The 24,893-nt window shown below is 49.6% G+C and overlaps 2 protein-coding genes across 2 annotated transcripts; both read right to left on the bottom strand.

Annotated features, from left to right (window-relative positions):
- Nucleotides 1–6,965: 6,965 nt before the first annotated feature.
- On the bottom strand, nucleotides 6,966–7,904 carry LOC121151145 (olfactory receptor 6B2). Its single transcript, XM_040972375.1, has one exon. It carries the CDS (start codon nucleotides 7,902–7,904, stop codon nucleotides 6,966–6,968), a length of 939 nt encoding a protein of 312 aa, XP_040828309.1.
- A 10,623-nt stretch (nucleotides 7,905–18,527) lies between these two features.
- Nucleotides 18,528–19,678, bottom strand: LOC121151144 (olfactory receptor 6B2-like). Its single transcript, XM_040972374.1, has one exon. The coding sequence runs from the start codon at nucleotides 19,676–19,678 to the stop codon at nucleotides 18,737–18,739; it is 942 nt and encodes a 313-aa protein (XP_040828308.1). The 3' UTR covers nucleotides 18,528–18,736.
- Nucleotides 19,679–24,893: the final 5,215 nt, after the last annotated feature.

Genomic DNA, 24,893 nt, shown 5'->3' on the forward strand with positions numbered 1-24,893 from the left:
GGTCTCCCTGAGGTACCGGGCGCGCTGACGGGGTGCATGGGGTACCGGGCGCCCTGTCGGGGTCTCCCTGAGGTACCGGGCGCGCTGACGGGGAGTATGGGGTACCGGGCGCCCGAGGGGTCTCCCTGAGGTACCGGGCGCGCTGACGGGGAGTATGGGGTACCGGGCGCCCTGTCGGGGTGTATGGGGTACCGGGCGCCCTGTCGGGGTGTATGGGGTACCGGGCGCCCTGTCGGGGTGTATGGGGTACCGGGCGCGCTGACGGGGTGCATGGGGTACCGGGCGCCCTGACGGGGTCTCTGGGGTACCGGGCGCCCTGTCGGGGTGTATGGGGTACCGGGCGCCCTGACGGGGTCTCTGGGGTACCGGGCGCCCTGACGGGGTCTCTGGGGTACCGGGCGCCCTGACGGGGTCTCTGGGGGTACCGGGCGCGCTGACGGGGAGTATGGGGTACCGGGCGCGCTGACGGGGTGCGTGGGGTACCGGGCGCGCTGACGGGGTGCATGGGGTACCGGGCGCCCTGACGGGGTCTCTGGGGGTACCGGGCGCGCTGACGGGGTCTCTGGGGTACCGGGCGCCCTGACGGGGTCTCTGGGGTACCGGGCGCCCTGACGGGGTCTCTGGGGTACCGGGCGCCCTGACGGGGTCTCCCTGCCGTGTTCTTGGGCACACCGGCGTTGTTTCCGACCGCGTGTGTAGCTGGAGGATATTTAAATGGCGGCGAGCGCGGGGGCTGTGGGGCTGCCGGCCTGTGCCCACTGCTGCCCGCTGGCAGTGCCGGGCGTCCCGGGAGCCCCGTCAGCGCCCCGTGCGTGTGCATCTTCCGGGGCCTCGCGGCCGTTTGCCGTTCGGCCCCCGCGTGGGTCGCTGTACCGTGGAACGTGTTTGCTGTCAGGGTGGCCTGCCCGGCCGTGCCGAGCTCGCAGATTATTCTAGAAGCCTTGGGCTGTGTGCATCCTGTCGGGTGTTGACCCGTTTCCTTCCTCCGCGTGTGGCACGCGTGAGTGGCAGTGCGGGCAAGCCTTCTCAGGTTCTTAGGAAGCATTCGGGTTTCAGTTAAGGATGTCAGCTGTGGATGTTTTAATAGGTCTTAAATGGAATTAAGGAAATTGAATCTCTTCTATCAAATTGGGTTAGTTCTCTCTGTTTTGTTTGCTTTGGGCTTTTACAAACAACAACAAAAAAGAGCTTGGGGTTTTGCTTTTTATAACCTGTGGATGTAGTACATCACACCAGGTAACTTTTTAATATTAAGCCAGTCTTGTATCTCCGGATTAAATCTCCATTGAATTATATGTGCATATTTTTAATAGTTTTTTTGAAGATACTTGGGGGGTGTACAATGGTCTGTGATTTGTATTTTGGGACTATGCTTGCTTGGTGCTGATGTCACAGAGCACCCTGGGACATGCTGGCTCCTGCTTTCTCCCTGGCCGTGCGCTGTCCGCGCGGCTCCTGAGTGATACCCGTGCAGACGCGTCTCCTGCCAGCACCTGCGGAGTCCAGCCCCGGCCGAGTTCGGAGCTCGGGAAGGGTGCGTGGAGTCGGCGATAAGAAAAGACACAGACACAGACACTTGGTGCGTTCTCACCACAGTTCAAGAAAAGCTGTCTTGGGGCCCGGCGCGGTGGCGCAAGTGGTTAAAGGTCCTCGCCTTGCACGCCCGGGATCCCATATGGGCGCCAGTTCTAATCCCGGCAGCCCCGCTTCCCTTCCTGTGGCCTGGGAAAGCAGTCGAGGACGGCCCAAAGCTTTGGGAACCTGCACCCGCGTGGGAGACCCGGAAGAGGCTCCTGGCTTCGGATCGGCATAGTATCGGCCGTTGCGCTCACTTGGGGAGTGAATCATCGGACGGAAGATCTTCCTCTCTGTCTCTCCTCTCTGTATATCCGCCTTTCCAATGAAAAAATAATAAAAATAAATCTTTAAAAAAAAAAAAGAAAAGCTGTCTTTTTTATTTACTGAAATACCTCACAAGCTTCTGCGCAAGCAACTAATTATTCTATTTTTACTTCAAGACTAGGGGGGCATGTACAGACATTTGGTCACTCTGTCTGCACTTCAAGGCTAAGCAGGTGCTCCTAAAGATAATTTTGCAAAATACTGTATTCATATTCTTCAAAGCAAGCTATTGTTTATTCTTCAACAGTAGCCATGGAGCAACAGCCAGGACTCCAAGGCCAAGGCACATGCGATTACCTGCTAATCAGTAGTACTTTCCCACCACATTTTTACTTCTACAGCTTACCCATCATTTAATGGGAAATAGGTTACAAGGGAAAAAATCTAAAATCTAAAATAGAAACTTCAAATGTTAAATCTCCCTATAACTATAGACCCCTACAACCCCATAAACAATAAGACAATAATCAAAAGCATTTTTCTTTAATAAAAGCATCCTTAATTCCTCTAGCTAAAAATTATAAAAGTGGCTAAAACAATTATATTTTTTAGGCTCCAAAAAAATTGCAAAGGCAGGCTAGCCTTTGAGATAACAATAAGTATATTTATTGCCATAGCAGTTTCAGCTCTCACTCCCATCACTTGCATTAATATTTAGGATATTTTCAAGCCCCTTCCCAGAAGGTGTGCTATATGTCTGGGCCCGATTTCAGGACAATGGGTAGGTACACAATAAGGTGTCCAGAAATGGCATGGGTTTAATTGTGCTCCTGTGTGTAAATTGTCAAAGGCGCACTCACCAAGACATTATCAGTGACATCAACTCTCAAGCTCACATCGGTTGCAAAAACCTGCAAAAACTGTCTCACAGGGGCAAACAACAATGCCTCAAAAGAATACAGAATTCTTAGTGGGGTGCTTGAGTGTCCATGCAGCCAGGGGGTGAAACAGTGTCAGGGTGGTCAGAGAGAAATCCGCCGGGCCCTGCCAAGCAGAGAGCTGTTCTCTTCACACCTTCGTGCCATCCACACCTACTGCACGGACCCCAGCACACACCCTGGGACCCACCTGGGCAGCACATACCCTGACCAGTAAAATGGTCTTCAGGAATGAAGGGGAAAACAGACATCCCAGGTGAATGAAAGCCAGGAGGCCTGATGACAGCAGGTCTGCTCAGGATGGCTACGGAAAGGGGAAGAGCAGGGGAAATTTAGCAGATCATCCTTTACCTCATGAGGGCATTAGAATGGTGCTAAATGTCTGTGCAGGAAATTCCCAAGATAACAGTGGTTAGAAAAATGCGGAGTGTAAAAGAGCCTAAATGAAGGTGATGTTTCAGTGTGCTGCTTAAAGTAGCTGGACATCCACCTGAGTGGGTTGTGAGCTATTTTACCTACACACAAATACCTAGACATCATAAAAATTGTTCTCCAGCTGGAGAATCAGACACAGTAATTTTTAAAAAATTTATTTGCTTTTATTGGAAAGGTGGATATACAGAGAGGAGGAGAGACAGGAAGATCATCTGATGGTTTACTCCCCAAGTGGCTGCAACGGCCAGAGCTGAGTCAATCCGAAGCCAGGAGCCTCTTCCGGGTCTCCCATGTGGGTGCAGGGTCCCAAAGCCTTGGGCTGACCTTGACTGCTTTCCCAGGCCACAGGCAGGGAGCGGGATGGTAAGCAAGGCCAACGAGATTAGAACCGGCACCCATATGGGATCGATCACCAGCGTGTTCAAGGCAAGGACTTTAGCTGCTACTCTATCATACCGGGTCTGGACACAATAATTTTAAAGCAGAGGAAGTAATGGGAAGAATCGCTCTTCAATGTTGACATTTATAAATAATGGCATTAATCAAGGCCATGTGAAACTTCTTGGAACTGTGGTAGTGATAGGCACACCAATCATGAAACAGAATCCAAGGTTAAACTGACACAAGCTGGCTCAACTGATACTTGACAGTGGTCCAAATGCCATGTAGGAGATCATGAAATCTGATCTTTATATAGAAAAATTAACTCAAAGTAGACCGTGAATTTAAATTAATTATAAAACTATTATTGAGCTTTGGGCACCGCTTGCCGGAGGCTAGCTCCAGCTAAGTTCTGAGCTCAGGAATGGTATGTGGAGTTGGCGATAAGGAAAGACACGCACACTGGCACTTGGTGCCCTCTCATAACAGTTCAAGAAGCTGTCCTTTTTTATTTACTCAGACACATCACAGGCTTTTGCACAAACATTTAGTTGTTCTATTTTTACTTCATGACTAAGGGGGCATGTACAGACATTTGGTCTGTACTTCATGGCTAAGTAGGTGCCCCTAAAGATAATTGTGCAAAATAGTATATTCATATTCTTCAAAGCAAGCCATTGTTCATTCTTCAGTAGCAGCAATGGAGCGACAGCCAGGACTTCAAGGCCAAGGCAATGCAATTACCTGCTAATCAGCAATACATTCCTTCCACATTTCTGTTTCTAGAACTTGCCCATCATTTAATGGACAAGGGGAAAAACATAAAAATCCAAGGTGAATTTTCAAATATTAAATTCCCCTACAATTACAGGCTCTACAACCTCATAAACAATCAAACAATAATTAAAAGTATATCTCCATAATATTAATAAAGGCAGCCTTTAATTTCTCTAGCCAAAAATTATGTAAGAGGTTAAAATGGATACATTTCCTGTGCTCCAAAGAAATTGCAAAAACAGGATAGCCTTTAAGATCACAGTAGCTGTATTCATTGCCATAGCAGTTGCAGCTAATATTCCATCACTTTCATTAATTTTTAGGGTACTTATCAAGCCATTTCCCAGAAGGTGTGCTTCATGTCTGGGCCAGATCCTGAGGCAATGGGTAGGCACACAATAAGGTGTCCAGAAATGGCACGGGCTTAATTGTGCTCCTGTGTGTAAATTGTTAAAGGCCCACTCACCAAGACTTTATCAGCGACATTAACTCCCAAGCTCACATCGCTTGTAAAAGCCATCTCACAGGGGCAAACAACAATGCCTCAATAGATTACAGAATTCTTAGTGGGGTGATTGAGTGTCCATGCAAAAGGGGATGAGACGGCATTAAGGTATTCGGAGAGACATCCACTGGGCCTTGCTAAACAGCTGGAATCTCTTCTGGGCCTTGCCAAGCAAGGAGCTGTTCTCTTCACACCTTTGTGTCATCCACACCCACTACAAGGACCCCAGCAGGGGACTTTAAAAATTAGTATACAAATGTCAGGTCTAGAACTAGGGAAAGAAATTTTGGGCCTGACATCATATGCACAATTCAAGAAAGAAAAACTTGGGGGGCTAGCATGGTGACATAGCAAGCTGCATCCCTGTGGCACTGGCATCCCATATGGACACTGGTTTGTGTCCCAAATGCTCTCTGCTTATGGACTTGGAAAGCAGCAGAGGATGGCTCAAGTGCTTGGGCCCCTGCAATCAAGTTGGGGACCTGAAGGTTGCTCCTAGTGTTGGGCCAGCCCAGCTGTGTCTGCTTTAGCCATTTAAGGGGTGAACTAGCAGGTGGAAGACCTGTATCTGTCTCTCCTCTCTTTAAAACCTACCTTCCAAATTAAAATTGAAATAAAAAAATTTTTAAAAGTTATAATACCAGGTAGGCAAATTGAAGAATTTGTAACTGAAGCAAGTATATGCCTAGTTCTTACATTAAAATCTCAAAATTGTGACAGTATTAATATCCAAATTGATCTGTGGGTGGAACACCTGAAGAAACATCCAGTACATGCTCTCTTTTGTTGAAACTGACAATGAGCTAAGAATGACCAAAGGCATCTTGAGGTGAAAAGGCAGGGATGGAAGATATACTAAGATAACTAAATCAGTGGAAAAGTAGTTACAACAGAAGGGTGATGGTGTGGGAACAGAGAAGTAGACAAGTGGAAGAAAGCAGAGGAGAGTCACAGATGGTCTCTATGGATTCAGATGTGTGACAAAGGGTGACATGGCATTTAATGAGTGGATGCCATGTCAGTTTGATGCCTTCACAGAAAGAATGAATTGTGGCTCTCATAAATGGAAAATCCATTTCAGATGCATTTCAAATTTAAGCCTGAAACTGAAAGCAGTAAAGCATCTGAAATAAGATACAAGATCATCTTCATGCTTTTGGGAGAGACAACATTTCTAAATAAAAAAATAAGTTTTTCACACTCTGAACATCAGAATTATAGAACGTTTCTTCATCGAAAGATACCATTAAGATCATGAAAAGGAAAGCTCACAAACTGGGAAAAGGTTTTCATAGTAAGTAAAGCCAGCTAGATCCAGATCTGAACAGGAACCTCAGAAAAGACAATCTGAAAGTTCAGTAGAATACTAAACATTTTAAAAAGTTGCCCAACATCATTTATCATTGGAAGAATGTAAATTGAAGTCACAATGAAATACCACCATAACCGCCAAAGAATAGCCAAATGGAGACATTCTTACACATCTGGTTATCGGTGAGGATGTGGAGTTCCTGCTGTGGACCCTCTGGAGCAGCTGTGGAGTCTCTACTGGACTTGGCTGCACGTGGCTCTTGCATTGCAGAGAAACAGCACAGCCTGTAACTGTGCATAAAACTTAAAACTGTGAGCTGGAAACTTCTAGCAACAGAATTCACAATATTGTTCATCAACATAAATGCATTAATGTGCTAGTTTATATAGTATGAAGCAATAATGATACATGAATTATTGCTGCATGCAAAGGCATCAAGGAGGTATTAAAGAATCCTGTTAAATGAAAAAACCTGGACATGAAAGAGCAAATGCTTTATTTCATAAAATCCTAAAAAGCCACAAAACTAGGATTTTGTCTTAGCAGTCAGGACCAGTATGCCTATTGGGAGGCAGACATATTGCCTCAGAGGGATGTGAGGGAATATGAGAGCTGGTTGTATGAGTATGGTCCTATGAAACCGTATTGATACAGAAGTTCACTCCTTGAGCACAACTCTGTAGGTCTGTTAAATTTTGTTCAAAAATCAAAGCATTAAAGTGCAATATAATATGATTTTATTGCCACAATTAAGACTCAAGGGAACATAATTATACTACTGTAGAACAAGAACCAAGCCCAGAGCCTTCCTCAAGGCATCCTTGAATTCCTTGTTCCTCAGACAGTAGATCAAGGGGTTCAAGATGGGTGTGAGTACTGTGTACACAGCAGAGACGAGCTTGTTGGAGCTCCGTGTGTCAATGGCCTGGGGCCGGACGTACATGAAGATCATGGCCATGTAGAAGATGGTGACCACAGTGAGGTGGGAGGCACAGGTGGAAAAGGCCTTCCAACGGCCAGTGGCCGAGGGGATGCGCAGCACGGCCAAGGTGATGTGTCCGTAGGAGAGAATGGTGGCCAGGAGCGGGAACACCAGGATGAGGAAGGCCAGGACAAAGTCCACCAGCTCTGCAGTGGAGAAGTCCGTGCAGGCCAGCTTGAGGATGGGCGAGATGTCACAGAAGAAGTGGTTCAGGATGTTGGAGCCACAGAACGTGGCACTGGAGATGAAGTAGACCTTGATGACAGAGATGGTGAAGCCACTGGCAAAAGAGAAGGCCACCAACTGGACGCAAAGCCCTGTGGTCATGATGACCTGGTAGCGCAGTGGGTGGCAGATGGCCACATAGCGGTCATAGGCCATAGAGGCCAGGAGCACACACTCAGTGCACACCAAGGAGCTGAAGAAGTAGAGCTGAGTCATGCACCCCACAAAGGAGATGTGTTTGTGCTGGAGCAGGAAGCCATCCAGCATCTTGGGGATGATGTCGGATACATACCAGATCTCCAGGAAAGACAGTGATCCCAGGAAGTAGTACATGGGTCTGTGGAGGGCGCTACTGCTCCAGACGGTGAGGATGATGGCCAGGTTCTCCACCAGGACGAAGAGGTAGGCGAGCAGGAAGAGGAGGAAGAGCACGTACTGCAGCCTGGGGGAGGTGGGGAAGCCCAGCAGGATGAACGTGCTGACCCTGGTGGCATTCTCCCCCCTCATCGTTTCCTGCCAGGAAGAGAGCAGTGAGCGGGTGTAGGAGGCTTCAGGCAAACTGACCCTCAGGGGAGGGACTGGGCCAGCAGTGGCAGCAGCAAGGGAGATGTCTTCATCATCAGGCCATTGACATTTTCCTCAGAGCAGTCAGGCTGTCTGTAGTACTTGGCCATGCTCACCTCCCTGGAGTAATGGCCAGGCGTGCAGTGCTTAGTGTGTGACTGCATGTGACTAAGTGCGGCTCCCTGCTCCCACTCTCGCCATGCTGTTGTGTGCTGGCACACATAGACACACACACTCATGCAAGTCACACTCACTCCTACAGCACACATTGTTACAAACTGAACAGGACTTGGATCCCCAAATCATGCAAGCTCTCAAACACCAAAGTCTCCATTAAGTTCACGGATGAGTGAGAATGGTGTACATGGTATGGTGGCAATGGGGGGCAGGCCAGTGGAGAATGTGGGGCACTGAGGACTGCCTCCAGGAAGGTATTCTGGAGGGTTATTTAGCTGAGTTTGGCACCATGGCGCTCTCTCTCTCTCTCTCTCTCTCTCTCTCTCTACCTCCAGGCTCACCATATGACTATTCTTCAACACCCCACAAGGGCCAGTCTCTGCAATATGCCAAATTAATGGGGCTACCGACCCCCAAACTGTAAGCCGAAATAAACCTCTTCCTTCAGAGGCAGTGTGCAGGACATACCTGGTCTCTGAGTGTCTGCTTAGGATGAGGGGTACTTTGCCCATCTTCCAGCACTCCACCAAAGGCCCACCTGGGACTTGCACCACCAGGTCAGCCCATGCCTTGCTACCCTGGCACAGGGCCTGGATGTCACTTCCAGTGGGTTGGATGAGTCCTGTGGCTTTGTCCCATAAACCCCATACAGCAGCAAGTCCAGCTCACCATCGTTTGATGGTCTGGCGCCTTCGGGTTGAGAGCAGGGTCTACTCTGCACCCTCCACGCAAGTTATAATATGGCCAGGGGCTGCTGGCCCAAACACACCTTGAGCCTTAGCATCTGATTTTCACAGAACAACACTGCTACATAGGTTTCTAGGGACCCAGCCCACATGCTGACCTGTGAGGGGCTCCCCGCAGGAAATCACAGATGTGGGAGCCCCAGCCTCTCATGGATTTCTGGGTCTTAACTCTGCAGTTGGCTCTGGCAGGTTCCACTGAGTCAGTCAGCAATCTGCTGACTGATGCTTACCTTCTTGCCTCCTACTTGCTGGAGTGGTTTCTTATCCTAATGGCAGAGCTCTCATCAGAGACAGAAGCAAGCACACACAGAGAGGCAAAAAGACAAGGGCCGAGGTCTGAACCCTGCAGCCCCACATACCACAGAAGCAAAATGGACACTCCTGTCCCAAAAGCTGCCCCATGGGTGCCCATGTTGCAACCCCAGTACACAGAGAGAGCAGCTTGCTGCTGTATTCAGCTCCCTCTAAACCCTTGTAATTCTTGGTTGTAGCAGACCTGGGACCCTGGCACAGGGAGGTGGGAGGTGGGAGGCAGGGCCAGGAAACAGGAAGGCCAGCTGTGTGCCTCTGGGGCTCTCCCAATTGTTAGAGCCCTAAGGAAGGGCCACGTGGGAGTCTTGCTCCTTAGAAGACTGCAGGCTGTGTGTAAGGGGTAGATTGAAATAGGTGGGGGTACTGAGAGAGTTCTAGACTGAAAATGGCAATTTCAGGAGAAGAATTTTCTACGGTCAGGTGGAGATGTCTACTCAATCCACCCATCTGGCCCGAAAGCTCCCCTGTGCAGTTCAAAATGAGTGCTAGTTTCAGGGTCCTTCAATATGCACTGCAAGGTCTGTCCAAGCCAGCATCTGTGACAACAAAAGACATGGTACTGATTGGCAGCCTGCCAAGACCTGAGCTGGTTCAGGGCGGCTGTGACCCCTTCCCTGATGAGTGGTCAGTGAAGACTTCATTATTTTAGATTGATTTTATTAATTTGAAATTTTCATCTACTGGTTCACTCTTCAAATGGCCAGGTCAAAGCTAAGTGCTGGGACATGCATCTAAGTCTCCCACGTGTGTGGCAGTGTACACTTGGTTTACCCAAGGGTTTAATCTGGACGCTTGTTCAGAAGCAGTGTAGCTGGAATTTGAGCCTGCAATGGTCTGTGGGTTGCTGGGATCCCAGCCTGTGGCTTAACCCATCATCCCACAATGCCGGTTCTGCAGGAGGAGTCAGTGGTGGGCAGTAGCCACTAACTTCCTGAGTTTGTCGAGCAGACTCTTAAGTGCTGAATTCCTCTCCGAGGACTATTTTGTCTGTGTGGTGGGATATGGGTGGGCTGGATAGCAAATTCTGCATGGTCAGTTTAACAGTGCATCTGCCTAGGTCCAATACAGTGGCTGTGTTTCCTCCTAAATGCATTCTATTCAGATTATGTTTAGACTAAACAGAAAGGCTGCAAATATGGTGCAGGATGCTTAGGTTCCATGCACAGCCAGGATGGATATCTATCCAGAGCGAGGGGCTGACAGGAGAGCATCGTCCTTGATAAACTCTAACCCCATTTGCACTTCCTCCTGCCTTCCCTTAATGGGGTTTACCCGTCCCAGCTCTCCAATGCTGACTCTCAGGCCAACTCAGGACTCCCACCCTGTCCCCTGGAGCTCTCCAAGGTGCTGCCGAGGAAATCCAGCTCAAACTCAGGCAGCATAATAAAGCCTGGGAGGAGAGATTTCTGTGTCGCAGAGTGGATGACTTGGGGTCTCTGAAGGGATCATGGCAGCTTCCCTGCGGCTGGGCCCCTTCTGTTACCCTGAAGCCGCTGGCTGGTGTCATTCCTGGTACTTGGCAGAACCCCTTGGACTGCACCTTCAAGAACATATAGCAATTGGTCCCTGCCCTAGACCTTGGGTAGGTGTGTTGTCTCACTCCCACATGGGTCCAGGCACCACACACGAGGCCGGGTCCCCAAGTTCTCTACTCACAGCACAGCACTCCTGAGCATGGCTCCTACCTGGGTGTCTGGACACCTCACGCTGGGCAGCTGCAGTGACCTGTGCAGTGACTGCGGTTTCTGCTGGTGCCTACCACTCCCAGGCTGGCCTGGTGAACCAACAGGACCAACCAAACTCTGGAAAGCCGGGCTGCCTGGGGTGGGTGGGAGAGGGGTGGCTTTTTCAGTTGGAGCCTGGGGACTCCAGGGCCCAATTACCACCCCCACACACCCCAACCTGATGAAGCTGCTCCTACTGCCAATTAGAAGGACCGGCCTCTGGGGCCAGCTGCCTCCACCAGGACGAGGGCCCTTAGCAGTGTGTGGAGCTGGCACCCACCCAGTGGCCATCTTCTGTACTTCCTAGTGGAAGAAATTCTGGCCCTGAATCATCCTTGGCCCGTGGCCAGTGAGAGTCACAAGAAGACCCATGTTGCAGCAGGAAGGCCCACACTTGTGTAGGAAGCTTTACCTCCATGAGCCAGAGCAGGACAGGGGGAGCTTGTTGTTGTTGTTAGTTCTTTGGTCTACATTGCATTCATCACAGGCATAACCTGTCTGGGAGTTTTTGGAAATGCATAATTTAAATCAGACTTCTGTAAATTATGTATATATGTGTATATATATTATATATATTATATTTTGATATGATATAATTTTGTCCCAACTTTGCATTTCACAGATTTTTAATATAATCCAAAACCCTGCTCAGTTATATCTACTAATTAAAACTTTTGAATTTTTAGATGCCTGTTAAGAATGCCAAGAAGGTTTATAATATCTAATTGAAGCAGAATTTCTTTAAATAACATAATATAGATTAGATTTAATTATTGGCATTAAGCAATCACTTCAATACATGCAAGACAAGTTCTTAACTTTTATCAATTTTAATCAATGTGTACATAATGAAGGCAAAAACACAAAGATTGCCTGGATATAAAATACTTATATACTGAGACACTTAAACAAAGACAGGCCTGGAGTTTCTTGGCACTAACTGGAAAATTTAATTGTTAATTAGATAAAAAATTTAAAAGGAGATATTATAATAATAGTATGTGCTTTTAAAAATTTTGTTGCTGTAACAGAGAATCAGACTTTAATTTCATGCATCAATAATAAATATTTAGAAAAATGCTGCAAATAATATTTCAAAACCTGTGATCAATTATATTGCATATATAAATCATACAAGACATATTCCTTTCACATCCTCCATGGTCTCCCCATCCCTCTTTGACGTACTTTATCCTGTAAATATTTTGTCCTCTTCACCTTTGTAATCTAACATAACCATTTTTTCTGTAGGACAGAACATTTCACAAGCCACGCCCTTTTCTTTTTTATCCAAAAACTCTTTTCTATACAACCTTATTCATCAAGAACATGTTTCTATGTTTACAATTATTCATTATCTCACCACAAAAAGTAGCAGACAAAAGCACATGAGTGTTTTTGTCTCTCACCTGGAAAAATTTAACAGTGGACTAGACTTTATGCCAATTTATTTGATGTAAATGTTATATTCTTTAGAGATCACCTTACACAATACCTTAAGAATTATATTTAATTATGTACAAACATTATTTATAGAGTGAAGAGGCTAGGTATTTTTCTGTTAGAAATATTGAGAGGAGTTACTGGTAGGACAGCTGTGGCTGAAATGCTCTACTCTGCCACAGGAATAACAATTGTTTCTCTTTTTATTTCCTTGATTGCCTTCTATGTTCTTTACAATCTAAGTGGCAGGGCCTGGTGCGATAGCCTAGCGGCTAAATTCCTCACCTTGAATGTGCCAGGATCCCATATGGGCTCTGGTTCTAATCCCAGCAGCCCAACTTCCCATCTAGCTCCCTGCCTGTGGCCTGGGAATCAGTCAAGGACGGCCCAACGCTATGGGAACCTGGCTTGGGATTGGTGCAGCTCCAGCCATTGCAGCCACTTGGGGAGTGAATTAGCGGACAGAAGATCTTCCTCTCTGTCTCTCCTTCTCTCTATATATCTGACTGTCCAATGAAATAAATCCTAAAAAAAAATCTGAGTGGCAGTTTGACCTTGAAGAGCTTCAGCAGTAGTTAACCCTTGCAAGTATGATGGAGTTACCGCAGCACAAGCTTGAACATAGTCTGACAAGTCTCCTGCCCTTCTCACTGGCTGAATTAAGGTTTGGTAAGTTGGAGTAGCAGTTTCAAAAGCTAACTGTTTAATTACGAGATCTGTAGCTGAATCACTAATTACTCACCACTTTGGTGAGTTGAGCTACAAAAGTGTTCAAATGGCTCCTCAGGATTCTGTTTAACATTTCCAAAACCTGAAGTTTTTTGATCCAGAAGTGGCAAGCGTTTCCTTGCTCCTAATGCCAGGGAGGAGATAAGCTGTAATGTCTCTTTAAGCAGAGGAAGTTGTTCTGAAACGCCAAGATGAGTGCCCTGTCCTAAAAGCACATCCAAGGTAAGAGAAGGTTCGCCACGCCTCACAGATCCCTGAGACTTTACTTCTGCTTTAGCCAATTCCTCATATTCCATTTTCCACAGAAGGAAGTTTCCTCCTGTGAGGCAAGTTTTTGGCAACCTGAAACCCATCATTTGGTGTCATCCACTGTGCTCCTGTCCCTCAACCCATTGTTATGATGTACGGGGAGTTTGGCTCATAGTCGGAGACAGCATGCTTTAGTTCTTTAATAAGTTTATAAGGTAACAGTTCATGTTCGGGTTCATCCCATTTATAAACAACAGGATAAGAGAAAAATCACCTTCATTATGTGCCTACTGCATTGCTCCCCTAAAGCTAATCTGCCGGGTCTGGTCTATCTGGAAAGGGCTCATATAGCTTAGTAGAATCTCTTGGAGGCTTATCATTAACAGCAGGAGACCATCTATCATGTAATTCAACTGTCTGCCCTTTTTCACAATCCTCAAACTCTGGTATACATATTTCTGGTTTTAAAAGATCTCCATCCTTCCTGATCATTTTTACAAGATTTTACATCATCTTGGTTTGGCCATGGGGCTGGGGTGAAAGGGGCCTCCTGCAGCATGGCTGCTGCAGGAGGTGCCCCAGCCAGGATGGACCCAATGCTGGGGACTCAGGCCATGGTCACTGCGGCCAAGCAAGGACCAAGACCTAGGCCTTTGGCCAACGCGCCTATTGGGCACCAGGCTCTGCCTTCTGGCTGCCTGATGGTAAGCTCTAGGGTTTTCACGGTATGGAATTTCTGCCTAGGGATAGCCCTGGCTAAGGATGATGTGAGTGTAGGTAAGGGGTGAATCCTGAGTGATTCCCAGCGATGGGGTCATAGATCTTTCTGGCAACCATGGGGACTGAGACCTGGTGGTTTGCAGGGGAGAGTCCATAAGATCTATTTGGGCCAGACTGATTCACCAACCCACATGGGAATCCTGACATGGGCTGTTAGCATAGAGCGTCACTGACTGCTACATACCAGTCCACATGAAAGCTATGATTGGTGGCATGTATGGCAGGGCTAGGTACCACTACCTGACCAATTGGTGAAACAGGGGATGGGTCACACTTGGCAGGGTCAAGATACTAACCAACATGTGAGATAACCAGGTCTAAGGGTAGATTCTGTGGGTAAAGTGTGGGCCCAACTCCGTGGAAATACAAGTCCCAGTGGTTAGTTCATGAGTTTGGGTGGTGATGGGTTGAGCTAGTTGTGATCATGGAACGTGCCATCTATTACAGGTAAAGGAACTGAAAACAGTCTGGGCAGGTCAGGGCAGCAGCACTTGGATGTGCATCCTAAAACAGGATGTGGGGTGGACCAAGCTGCAACTGGAAGCGGGTGGACTGGGCAGGGCTGAGCAAACTCACAGAAAGAACATAAATCAGGATGGAGCACACTTCATGCTGAGCTAGGCTCTTACACCGACTGGTCTGCATGAGCCAAGGATACTAGGCCACAGCATCAAAGGCAAAGGCTGAGAAAGGTGAGGGGCTAAGCCAACTGTGTGAGAACAACCACTGGCACGCGCACAATCGATAATTAGGAATACACCTGGTTGGGGGAGCTGTGAAAGTACAAACTTGCTGGGTTGGGGTTCCCCGTGCTGAGTGCAAGAGCTGGAGTGGGGGCTGCATTCTGTTCTGGATATGGTTGCAATCTCCCTTGGCACAAGTGTGAACTGGGACTGAGTGCATCTAAACAGGCTAGACTCTGGCACCATCTGGGTGTCTGGAGGACCTGGGTAGATGCAGGATGAACTAGGCTAGGTCTCTGCCCCTACTGTGTAAGCCATGTCTGGGTATGGACCAAGCCTTGGTGGGACTGAAATATCCAACAATAAGAGCCAGAATGGGTTGAAGGCCAGCAAGGAAAGGTCACTGTTCCTGCCAGGACAGCAGGTGGACTAAGTAGGGATGCCCCATGGACCCACTGGTATGTGCAAGATCAGGCCTAGGGAGAGGTTCTGATGGAGGAGCCTGGGCAACTCCTTTGGCAGGACACAGTCCCTGCAGGTGAGCACAAGAACTACGATAGGGAACAACCCAGACCAGACAAGAGAAAGATACCCACCGGCATACATTTGGCATAGGTCTGGGGCAGACCAGGCTGAACCAGTTCACATCAGCCACTGGCAAATCCGAGCTCCAGAACAGAGGTGGGAGGGCCAGGTATGGTCACAACACATACCAGTGCACATTATGGAAAGCCAAGATGAGGTGAGCCTTATCAGATGTGGACATAGCATCCAAACAGCACACATGAGAACCAGGGAGGGAGGGGCAAAGCCATAGGGGGAATGTGCACTCCCCTGTTGGACACTCACTTCCACTGGAGAGTGTGAGCTGGGGTGGATACTGACAAGACTAGGCAGGGCTACAACACCTGTGGGCCTCATGTGAGCTAGATCAGGGAAGAGCCAGACTGGGCTGATTGTTCTGATTGGTGCAAGCATAAATTAGAGTGGGTGAGGGTAGGTTGGGCTTTGCCGCAGCATCACTGAATGCACTCTGTCTCATTTTACCTTTATACTGACAGAGGGTACAAAACTTCTCAAGAAATGTGACTACTCACCCCTCCTAACCTGACCTTCTCTCAGGGGGCCTGCAGCACCCTGGGTGAAGTCCTATCCACACCGCAAAGACCAAAATAGAAAAGACCTACATTCGTCAAGACCCTCGTTGGGCACCACTTGCCAGAGGCCAGCTCCAGCCAAGTGTTGAGCTTTAGAAGGGTGTGTGGAGTCAGCAAAAAGAAGAGACCCCAACACTGTCACTTGGTGTCCTCTGTTCACAGCTCAAGAAGCTGTCTTTCTTTATTTACCCAGACACTTCACAAGCTCCTGCACACACATTTAATTGTTCTATTTTACTTCATGACTAAGGGGGCATGTACCGACCTTTGGTCATACTGTTCGTACTTCAAGATCAAGCAGGTGCTCCTAAAGTAATTCTGCAAAATACTGTATTCATATTCTTCAAAGCAAGCCATTGCTCATTCTTCAGTAGTAGCCATGGAGTGACAGCGAGGACTCCAAGGCCGAGGCACATGTGATTACCTGCTAATCAGTACTACATCCCTACCACATTTCTGTTTCTACAGTTTACCTATCACTTCATGGGAAAAATATGTCACAAGGAAAAAACATATAAAGATCCAAATGAAAATTTCAGATATGAAATCCCCCTAAACTACAGGCTCTACAACTCCAAGAGCAACCAAACAATAATGATGAGAAGCGTATCTCTGTTAATAAAAGCATCCTTAAGTTCCTCTAGCCAAAAATCATTAAAGTAGCTACAACAGATACACTTTCTATGCTTCAAAAATGTGCAAGGGCAGGCTAGCCTTTAAGATCATAATAACTTTTTATCGCCATAGCAGTTGCAGCTCATACTCCCATCACTTTCATTAATTTTTAGGGTACTTATCAAGCCCTTCCCCAGAAGGTGTGCTTCATGTCTGGGCCAGATCCTGAGGCAATGGGTAGGCATCCAATAAGGTATCCAGAAATGGCATGGGCTTAATTGTGCTCCTGTGTGTAAATTGTTAAAGGCCCACTCACCAAAACATGATCAGCAACATTAACTCGCACGCTCACATCAGTTGCAAAAGCCATCTCATAGGGGCAAACGACAATGCTTCAGTAGGCTACAAAATTCTTAGCAGGGAGGTTGAGTGTCCATGCAAAGGGGGTGAGACTGCATCAAGGTGGTTAGAGAGACATCCACCAGGCCCTGCCGTAGAGCTGGAAGCTCCTCAAGGCCTTGCCAATAGGGGAGCTCTTCTCTTCACACCTTTGTGTCATCCACACCCACTCCATGGACCCCAGCAACCCTGAACTTGCATGTTTTTAGAAAAGGTAACACACTGTAGAAGCAACATGCTTCTCAATGCAGAGAAACATGTGTATCTGCTGGACACACAGGACAAGAGCCTGCAGAGAAACAGAATGTGTCTTCTAATAGGTACGCCGAGGTGGCCAGTACTGATTCCAGCTCGCCTCCCTAGAGGCCTTCATCAGCACACAGAGGTGGCCAGGACTGAATGCCAGCTCACCTCCCTGGAGGCCTCTGTCCAGGGAACAGATGACAAATTTCAACAGCGCACTGCACACTTCCTAACCATCGGCCTGCACCTTGATGGACTTAGCCTCCAGGTGTCCTTTTCTGTCTGGCTCCACTCAAACACTCTAAATCTCTTAAGCCTTTTGCTCATTGAATCCTGAATATGATGGGAAAGTGGGACCCTTTGAGCAGCCAGGTCTGCCTGTTGCAGCCACCAGCACCCTTGGTCTCAAACCCAGATCACGGCCCGGACCAAGGGGAAGACCCCACAGCAGTCACCAAGGATGTGCAGCCCTCCCCGCAGCTTCCTGAGACTCCCCAACCGCCACTATTCAACTGGTGACAACGGGATCCTCTTGAAAACTGACAGCAGCCACGGGATGGGGAGGAGCCCCCAACAGAGCCCCATGAGAAGACCGTAGGAACTAGAAACATGCCGACCTCCTTATAGATCCAGTTCCCAAGATGCTCCCCCCACCTCTGGATGGGCCGGCACATTGCTCAGTCTTGCAGATGGTGAAGGGACACCCCAGCCGCAGGCTGCTGGCTCCCATCTTTCTTCCCACCACACCAGCATCTCTCACCTCAGAGCACCACTGCTCTGTCTCCTGCCTTGGTAGCTTTGTGGCCCTGGGACCACCCAGAGCCCTTCCTCTTGAGTTATTGTCCTCCTGGCATCCTGGTGGCCCTCCCACTGGGCAGGCTGCCTCTCCTTGCTGCAGGGATGCCCCACGTGAGCTTCTGCTTTCCACAGATCCACCTACCACTAGTCCTGCACTCGGTGTCTGTCTCCTGCTTGTGTGATTGGGCCTCAGGGATCCCAGAGTGAGGAGGACAGACATGGGTCCTGCTGTTCATGCTGCAAGTCCAGCAGAATCAACTCAAGCAGCAACAGCACATCTTTTGTTTTCTCAGTGTCTGACTAGGCTCTGGGTGGGTGTCTGGACCAGAGAACGCAGGGCCTGCTGTCCTCTCAGGACCATCAGAGGGGGGTAAAACAGAGGCCCTGGGGGCACCCATAATTTCCCAGACGTGTGGTGCTTTGGTGGTACCTGGAGCTCAGCGATCTGGGACTAGCTAGCATACGAACATGGCTGATGACCTAAAATGGCTAGTTTAAAGGCAGCTCAACAGGAGTTGCCACATCCTGCTTTGTCCACAGCTTCAGAAATCCAGTCATCTTAGTTGTGCCACTACCTGTAGCAGACATAGAGAACAGACAAGTGTGGATGTGATTTATCTAAGTACAAGTCATACTGAAATAATGAAAGAATTCCAACACAGCACATTGTGAGGCCTCCCCTGGGTCTCAGCAGATATCCTTCTGGAAGCAGAGGCATGCCTAGCTAGGTGCAGTTGGACCCAGGCCCAGAGCCTTCCTCAAGGCGTCCTTGAATTCCTTGTTCCTCAGACAGTAGATCAAGGGGTTCAAGATGGGTGTGAGTACTGTGTACAGAACAGAGATGAGTTTGTTGGAGCTCCGTGTGTCAATGGCCTGGGGCCGGACGTACATGAAGAGCAAGGCCATATAAAAGACGGTGACCACAGTGAGGTGGGAGGCACAGGTGGAAAAGGCCTTCCAACGGCCAGTGGCCGAGGGGATGCGCAGCACGGCCAAGGTGATGTGTCCGTAGGAGAGAATGGTGGCCAGGAGCGGGAACACCAGGATGAGGAAGGCCAGGACAAAGTCCACCAGCTCTGCAGTGGAGAAGTCCGTGCAGGCCAGCTTGAGGATGGGCGAGATGTCACAGAAGAAGTGGTTCAGGATGTTGGAGCCACAGAACGTGGCACTGGAGATGAAGTAGACCTTGATGACAGAGATGGTGAAGCCACTGGCAAAAGAGAAGGCCACCAACTGGACGCAAAGCCCTGTGGTCATGATGACCTGGTAGCGCAGTGGGTGGCAGATGGCCACATAGCGGTCATAGGCCATAGAGGCCAGGAGCACACACTCAGTGCACACCAAGGAGCTGAAGAAGTAGAGCTGAGTCATGCACCCCACAAAGGAGATGTGTTTGTGCTGGAGCAGGAAGCCATCCAGCATCTTGGGGATGATGTCACACACGTACCAGATCTCCAGGGTCGACATGATGCTGAGGAAGTAGTACATGGGTCTGTGGAGGGTGCTACTGCTCCAGACGGTGAGGATGATGGCCAGGTTCTCCACCAGGACGAAGAGGTAGGCGAGCAGGAAGAGGAGGAAGAGCACGTACTGCAGCCTGGGGGAGGTGGGGAAGCCCAGCAGGATGAACGTGCTGACCCTGGTGGCATTCTCCCCCCTCATCGTTTCCTGCCAGGAAGAGGGCATCAATGCATCCTGATCACAAGCACTCTTTCCTCTGGACCCTCCTCTCAGCACCCCGGTCCCAGAGGGAACCCTATGGGAAGAGGCCAATGCCCAAGAGTGAGGCCAGAATCTGGGGTCTAGATGCACTCCGCCTTCTGCTGCAGCAGAGAAGGAGCTCTGAAATGCAGACACCAGGGTGTCCGGGGGTGCTGGCTTTCATGGCACGTTGGCAGGAGCCTGGCTTGGAGTCCTGTGTGCTGCACTGAGACCTGTGGTTACGCATATACAAGGCACCTATCCGCAAACACTGGGCTTGCAAATTTCCTCAGTAGAAAACTTATAATATTGGCTACCTCCTCAAAATAAACCACTTCTGTCAGATAAACTGACTAGGAGACCATCAGCCACCCCCAACAGAGCAGTCCACCTTGGCATTGTCATCGACGTGGTCTGTGGACCCAAATGCAAACGTTGGCGTTTGCTCCCCAAGAATGATCCGAGTGGAAAACAATACTATTTTTAAGGGAGAAAATGGTCTGAATTCACCAGTAAAAGCCCAAAATATGCGGAAAATGTGAGAGAAATCATCTCACCTCATTTTCTGTATCCCCATCCACCAAACCCCATCACAAAACCTGTTATGGCACAGTTGTAGTGGCCTACCAGCTAATCCTTCACCTGCGGTCCCAGGATCCCTTACAGGCATGGGTTCGTGTCCCAGCTGTGCCACATCTCATCCAGCTCCCTGCTTGTGGCCTGGAAAGCAGTCGAGGACGGCCCAATGCTTTGGGACCCTGCACCCGCGTGGGAGACCTGGAAGAGGCTCCTGGCCCCTGGCTTTGGAACAGCCCAGCTCTGACCATTGCAGCTGCTTTGGAAGTGATTTAGCAGATGGAAGACATCTCTCTCTCCTCTCCTTGTCTATTTTCTCTCTGTGACTCTGTCTTTCAAGTAACAAAGAAATGTAAATCTTAAAAAAAACCCTGGAAACAGGTGCACAAAGGAAGCCAGTGACCTACGATTCAACAGCACAAATTAACTCCCAACAGAATGAGCCCAGAACCATACTGCAAAGTACTCGGCACTGTGGGGTGGTCCACTCACGGACAGGGACTCAAGGCCAGCCGACGCACGGGGTGGTCCACTCAGGGTGGTGACCGGGTGATCTAGCCCATCTGAACTAAACAATGCTGATGGAAGACTGTCCCCAAGGTTGTGAATATCTGTCACCCAAGGGAAGTAACACTTCCCCACATGGGGAAGGACCTGTCACTACCCAGCATACTCGGCTATTCTGGACTTCAACATTGAAGCCTCCCCTTCCAGCCAGGTGAGCTTGTTGGAACAACACCCCACAGCCACGCACCACAGACACGAAGAAGAGGAAGGGACTAGGACACAAACCAAGCCAAACGTCATAAAATGAGACATTTCTCACCCAAGAACCCCAGAGCCTGCTGTTAAAGGATATTGGAATCACTGTTTCATAGCTAGCGACTGCCAGATGAACGTTCCTGCAAAAAGAAGGCTATTACAAGGATGCCAGCATCCACAAAAATCATTGGGTATTTAAGTTTACGTCAGAGGAAATCTCATCAACTTTTATATTTCTTGGAATTACAGAATATAATTCTTAAAAAAGAGAAGTATAATAAAAGAAGAGAAAGACACATTTGAGGAAACAGAGTCAGAAGGAGATTAATAAAGAGCACTTGTTTACTTTGAACTGGAGGCAACAATGACGATGAAAATGAGTGAGCAAAACAAAACAAAACAAAAAAACAAGCAGTCACACAGCACAGACAAGGGAGTGAGTGCAGAGCTGACCCTACAGGAAGACAGAGCAGGGGGAGTGAGGGCAGAGCTGACCCTGCAGGAAGACAGAGCAGGGGGAGTGAGGGCAGAGCTGACCCTGCAGGAAGACAGAGCAGGGGGAGTGAGGGCAGAGCTGACCCTGCAGGAAGACAGAGCAGGGGGAGTGAGGGCAGAGCTGACCCTGCAGGAAGACAGAGCAGGGGGAGTGAGGGCAGAGCTGACCACGTAGGAAGACAGAGCGGGGGGAATGAGGGCAGAGCTGACCCTGCAGGAAGACAGAGCAGGGGGAATGAGGGCAGAGACACAAAGAGCAGGGGGAGTGAGGGCAGAGCTGACCATGCAGGCAGACACAGAGCCGGGTTGAAGGCATAGCTGCCTGTGTAGACAGACAGCAGGGGGAATGAGGCAGAGCTTACCATTCACGGAGACCCTGACGAGGACTATAGAGTGGCTAACTATCCCAGGAGGTAGGTGCTTGCCTTCTATCGTCCCTGACAACCCCATGTGGATCAGAGCATGTGCCTGCTGTGGTCTTACTGTCCCTGCATGGGCTGCAGTGGGCCTTGTCAAGTGACCAGCCCCTGGATGGATGTCAGCTTGGGTTTCAACTGCTTCTGTGTTCAGATCTCCCTGCAGGCACCAGTAAAGGAGCTGGATACGCCCAGGATGAGCTGGGGCTGGGAGGGTAGCCTGCCCCCAAGCAGACACCTCAGTGGTCTGTCAGACCCAGCAGGAGCACAGTGTGGAAGATGGCAGTTCTCAATTCACAAGGAGGCAGGGGAGGGAGGTTGGGATTGAAAGCCTGGCTCTGCCCAGGTGTGCTGGAGCAGCCTGACATGGGGCATGGCTGCTCTGTGCCCCAGCCCCTGCCAGCAGGCCCTCAGGAAGGGCGCTGAGCACCTGGACCAGTGGCCTTCCTCGGGCAGATTTCCAGATGTCCATGGTGGCCCAAGAGGGCCACCCAATGGGGGAGGTGGGCCTGTGCCTGGTGGAATCTTAGACTACAGGGAGAGCATGGGGTGTCAGGGAGGGGTGCTGGGTGGGGTGCAGTCCCAGGCCCGGCCTTGCTCCATTGACTTCTGTGAGGGTGCAGGTCCAGGGTGGCCAGTCAGACCTGGATGCCAAGGGGACTCACCGGCAGGCTCTGCAGGGGCCTCAGCCCGTCATAGCCAGGGGTTCGCTCCTCTCCACCTACGGCACAGAGGGAGCAGTGTCCACACGACCCGGCTGCCTCGAGCAGGCACACGGGCGCTCCTCCAAGGGCAGCCACTTAGAAGAGGGGCCTGGGAGGGGCCAGGCTTCTGTGCCGTATGCACGGACCTGCAGCCTCTAGAGCCCAATTACCCAGTGCCCCTCGCTACCAATTAGCAGGAGCCTGGCCCAGCTGGGGAGAGGCCTGACCTCTGAGCTGAGCCTGTCCAGGCACTTAGCCCTGGCCCATAGGTGATCTCTCCTGCCTGCAGCCTGTCTTGGGGAAAGGGAGTGTGTGGCAGAAGGACCCTGTGGGCAGGGCTGTCTCCTGCAAACAGCCTGATGGGAAGGCCAAGGGTCAGACAGACCTCAGCAGACGACACAGCCCATCAACACCATTCGCACACAGGGAAATGAATATTGAGGCTAGGCCAGAAACCATGGCCACCCCTCAGGAGGGCTCTGGTCACTGGAGTGGCAGCATCATGAGTGGCCACAGGAGAGTGGAGGACTCGGTGCCACATGGTGCAGGTACAGCTGCGCAGGGCCCTGCCGTGCTGGAAAACAGTCGGACTGTCGGAGCCAAGGCTGTGTGTGCACAGCCCGCACATGCATGTCCGGCGGCTCTCAGCATGGGCCCCACCAGCCTCCAGCAGGCACGAGTAGGTGAGGGTTACACCCTGTGGCCAGCCCCACCGGCCTCCAGCAGGCACGAGGTAGGTGAGGGCCATACCCTGTGGCCAGCCCCACCAGCCTCCAGCAGGCACGAGTGGGTGAGGGCCATACCCTGTGGCCAGCCCCACCCAGCAGTGATCACCAGCAGACCTGGTCACACAGCCCTAAGGTGAGTCCCACTTTATGGTCTCCATGGTCTCTGTGGCCATCTGGGCTTCCATGTGCTGACAGCAGGCTCCCAGTCCTGCACCTGCAGTCCCTATGGCGGCTTCCCAAGGAGGTGTCAAGGGTGGTTGCTGGGGTCCGTGCGGTAGGTGTGGATGGCACGAAGGTGTGAAGAGAACAGCTCCCCTGTTTGGCAGGGCCCGGGGGAGCTTCCAGCTGTTTGGCAGGGCCCGGCGGATTTCTCTCTGACCACCCTGACGCTGTTTCACCCCCTGGCTGCATGGACACTCAAGCACCCCACTAAGAATTCTGTATTCTTTTGAGGCATTGTTGTTTGCCCCTGTGAGACAGTTTTTGCAGGTTTTTGCAACCGATGTGAGCTTGAGAGTTGATGTCACTGATAATGTCTTGGTGAGTGCGCCTTTGACAATTTACACACAGGAGCACAATTAAGCCCATGCCATTTCTGGACACCTTATTGTGTACCTACCCATTGTCCTGAAATCGGGCCCAGACATGCAGCACACCCTCTGGGAAGGGGCTTGAAAATATCCTAAATATTAATGCAAGTGATGGGAGTGAGAGCTGAAACTGCTATGGCAATAAATATAGTCATTGTTATCTCAAAGGCTAGCCTGTCTTTGCAATTTTTTTGGAACATAGAAAATGTAACTGTTTTAGCCACTTTTATAATTTTTAGCTAGAGGAATTAAGGATGCTTTTATTAAAGAAAAATGCTTTTGATTATTGCTTTATTGTTTATGGGGTTGTAGGAGTCTATAGTTATAGGGGGATTTAACATTTGAAGTTTCTGTTTTAGATTTTAGGTTTTTTCTCTTATAACCTATTTTCCCATTAAATGATGGGTAAGCCGTAGAAGTAAAAATGTGGTGGGAAAGTACTACTGATTAGCAGGTAATTGCATGTGCCTTGGCCTTGGAGTCCTGGCTGTTGCTCCATGGCTACTGTTGAAGAATAAACAATAGCTTGCTTTGAAGAATATGAATACAGTATTTTGCAAAATTATCTTTAGGAGCACCTGCTTAGCCTTGAAGTGCAGACGGAGTGACCAAATGTCTGTACATGCCCCCTTAATTTTGAAAAGAAAAAAAAATAGAATAGTTGCTTGCGCAGAAGCTTGAGAAGGGTTTTGAGTAAATAAAAAGCACAGCTTTTTCCTGAGCTGGAGTGAGAACGCACCAAGTGTCTGTGTCTGTGTCTTTCTTTATCGCCGACTCCACGCACCCTTCCCGAGCTCCGGCTGGAGCTGGACTCCGGCAGGTGGTTCCCTGCCTTCCCTCTCACCTGCAAGCGAGGACCCATCAGCAGCTGAAGCCCTTGAGAAATTCCTGGTCTGATGCAGCAT

Source organism: Ochotona curzoniae, unplaced genomic scaffold (assembly GCF_017591425.1).
Source record: "Ochotona curzoniae isolate NIBS_2020 unplaced genomic scaffold, NIBS_Ocur_1.0 contig_2294, whole genome shotgun sequence".
NCBI lineage: Eukaryota > Metazoa > Chordata > Mammalia > Lagomorpha > Ochotonidae > Ochotona > Ochotona curzoniae.

Coding starts and splice junctions, on each gene's coding strand:
- LOC121151144 (XM_040972374.1), bottom strand. CDS start 19,678: ATGAGGGGGGAGAATGCCACCAGGGTCAGCACGTTCATCCTGCTGGGC.
- LOC121151145 (XM_040972375.1), bottom strand. CDS start 7,904: ATGAGGGGGGAGAATGCCACCAGGGTCAGCACGTTCATCCTGCTGGGC.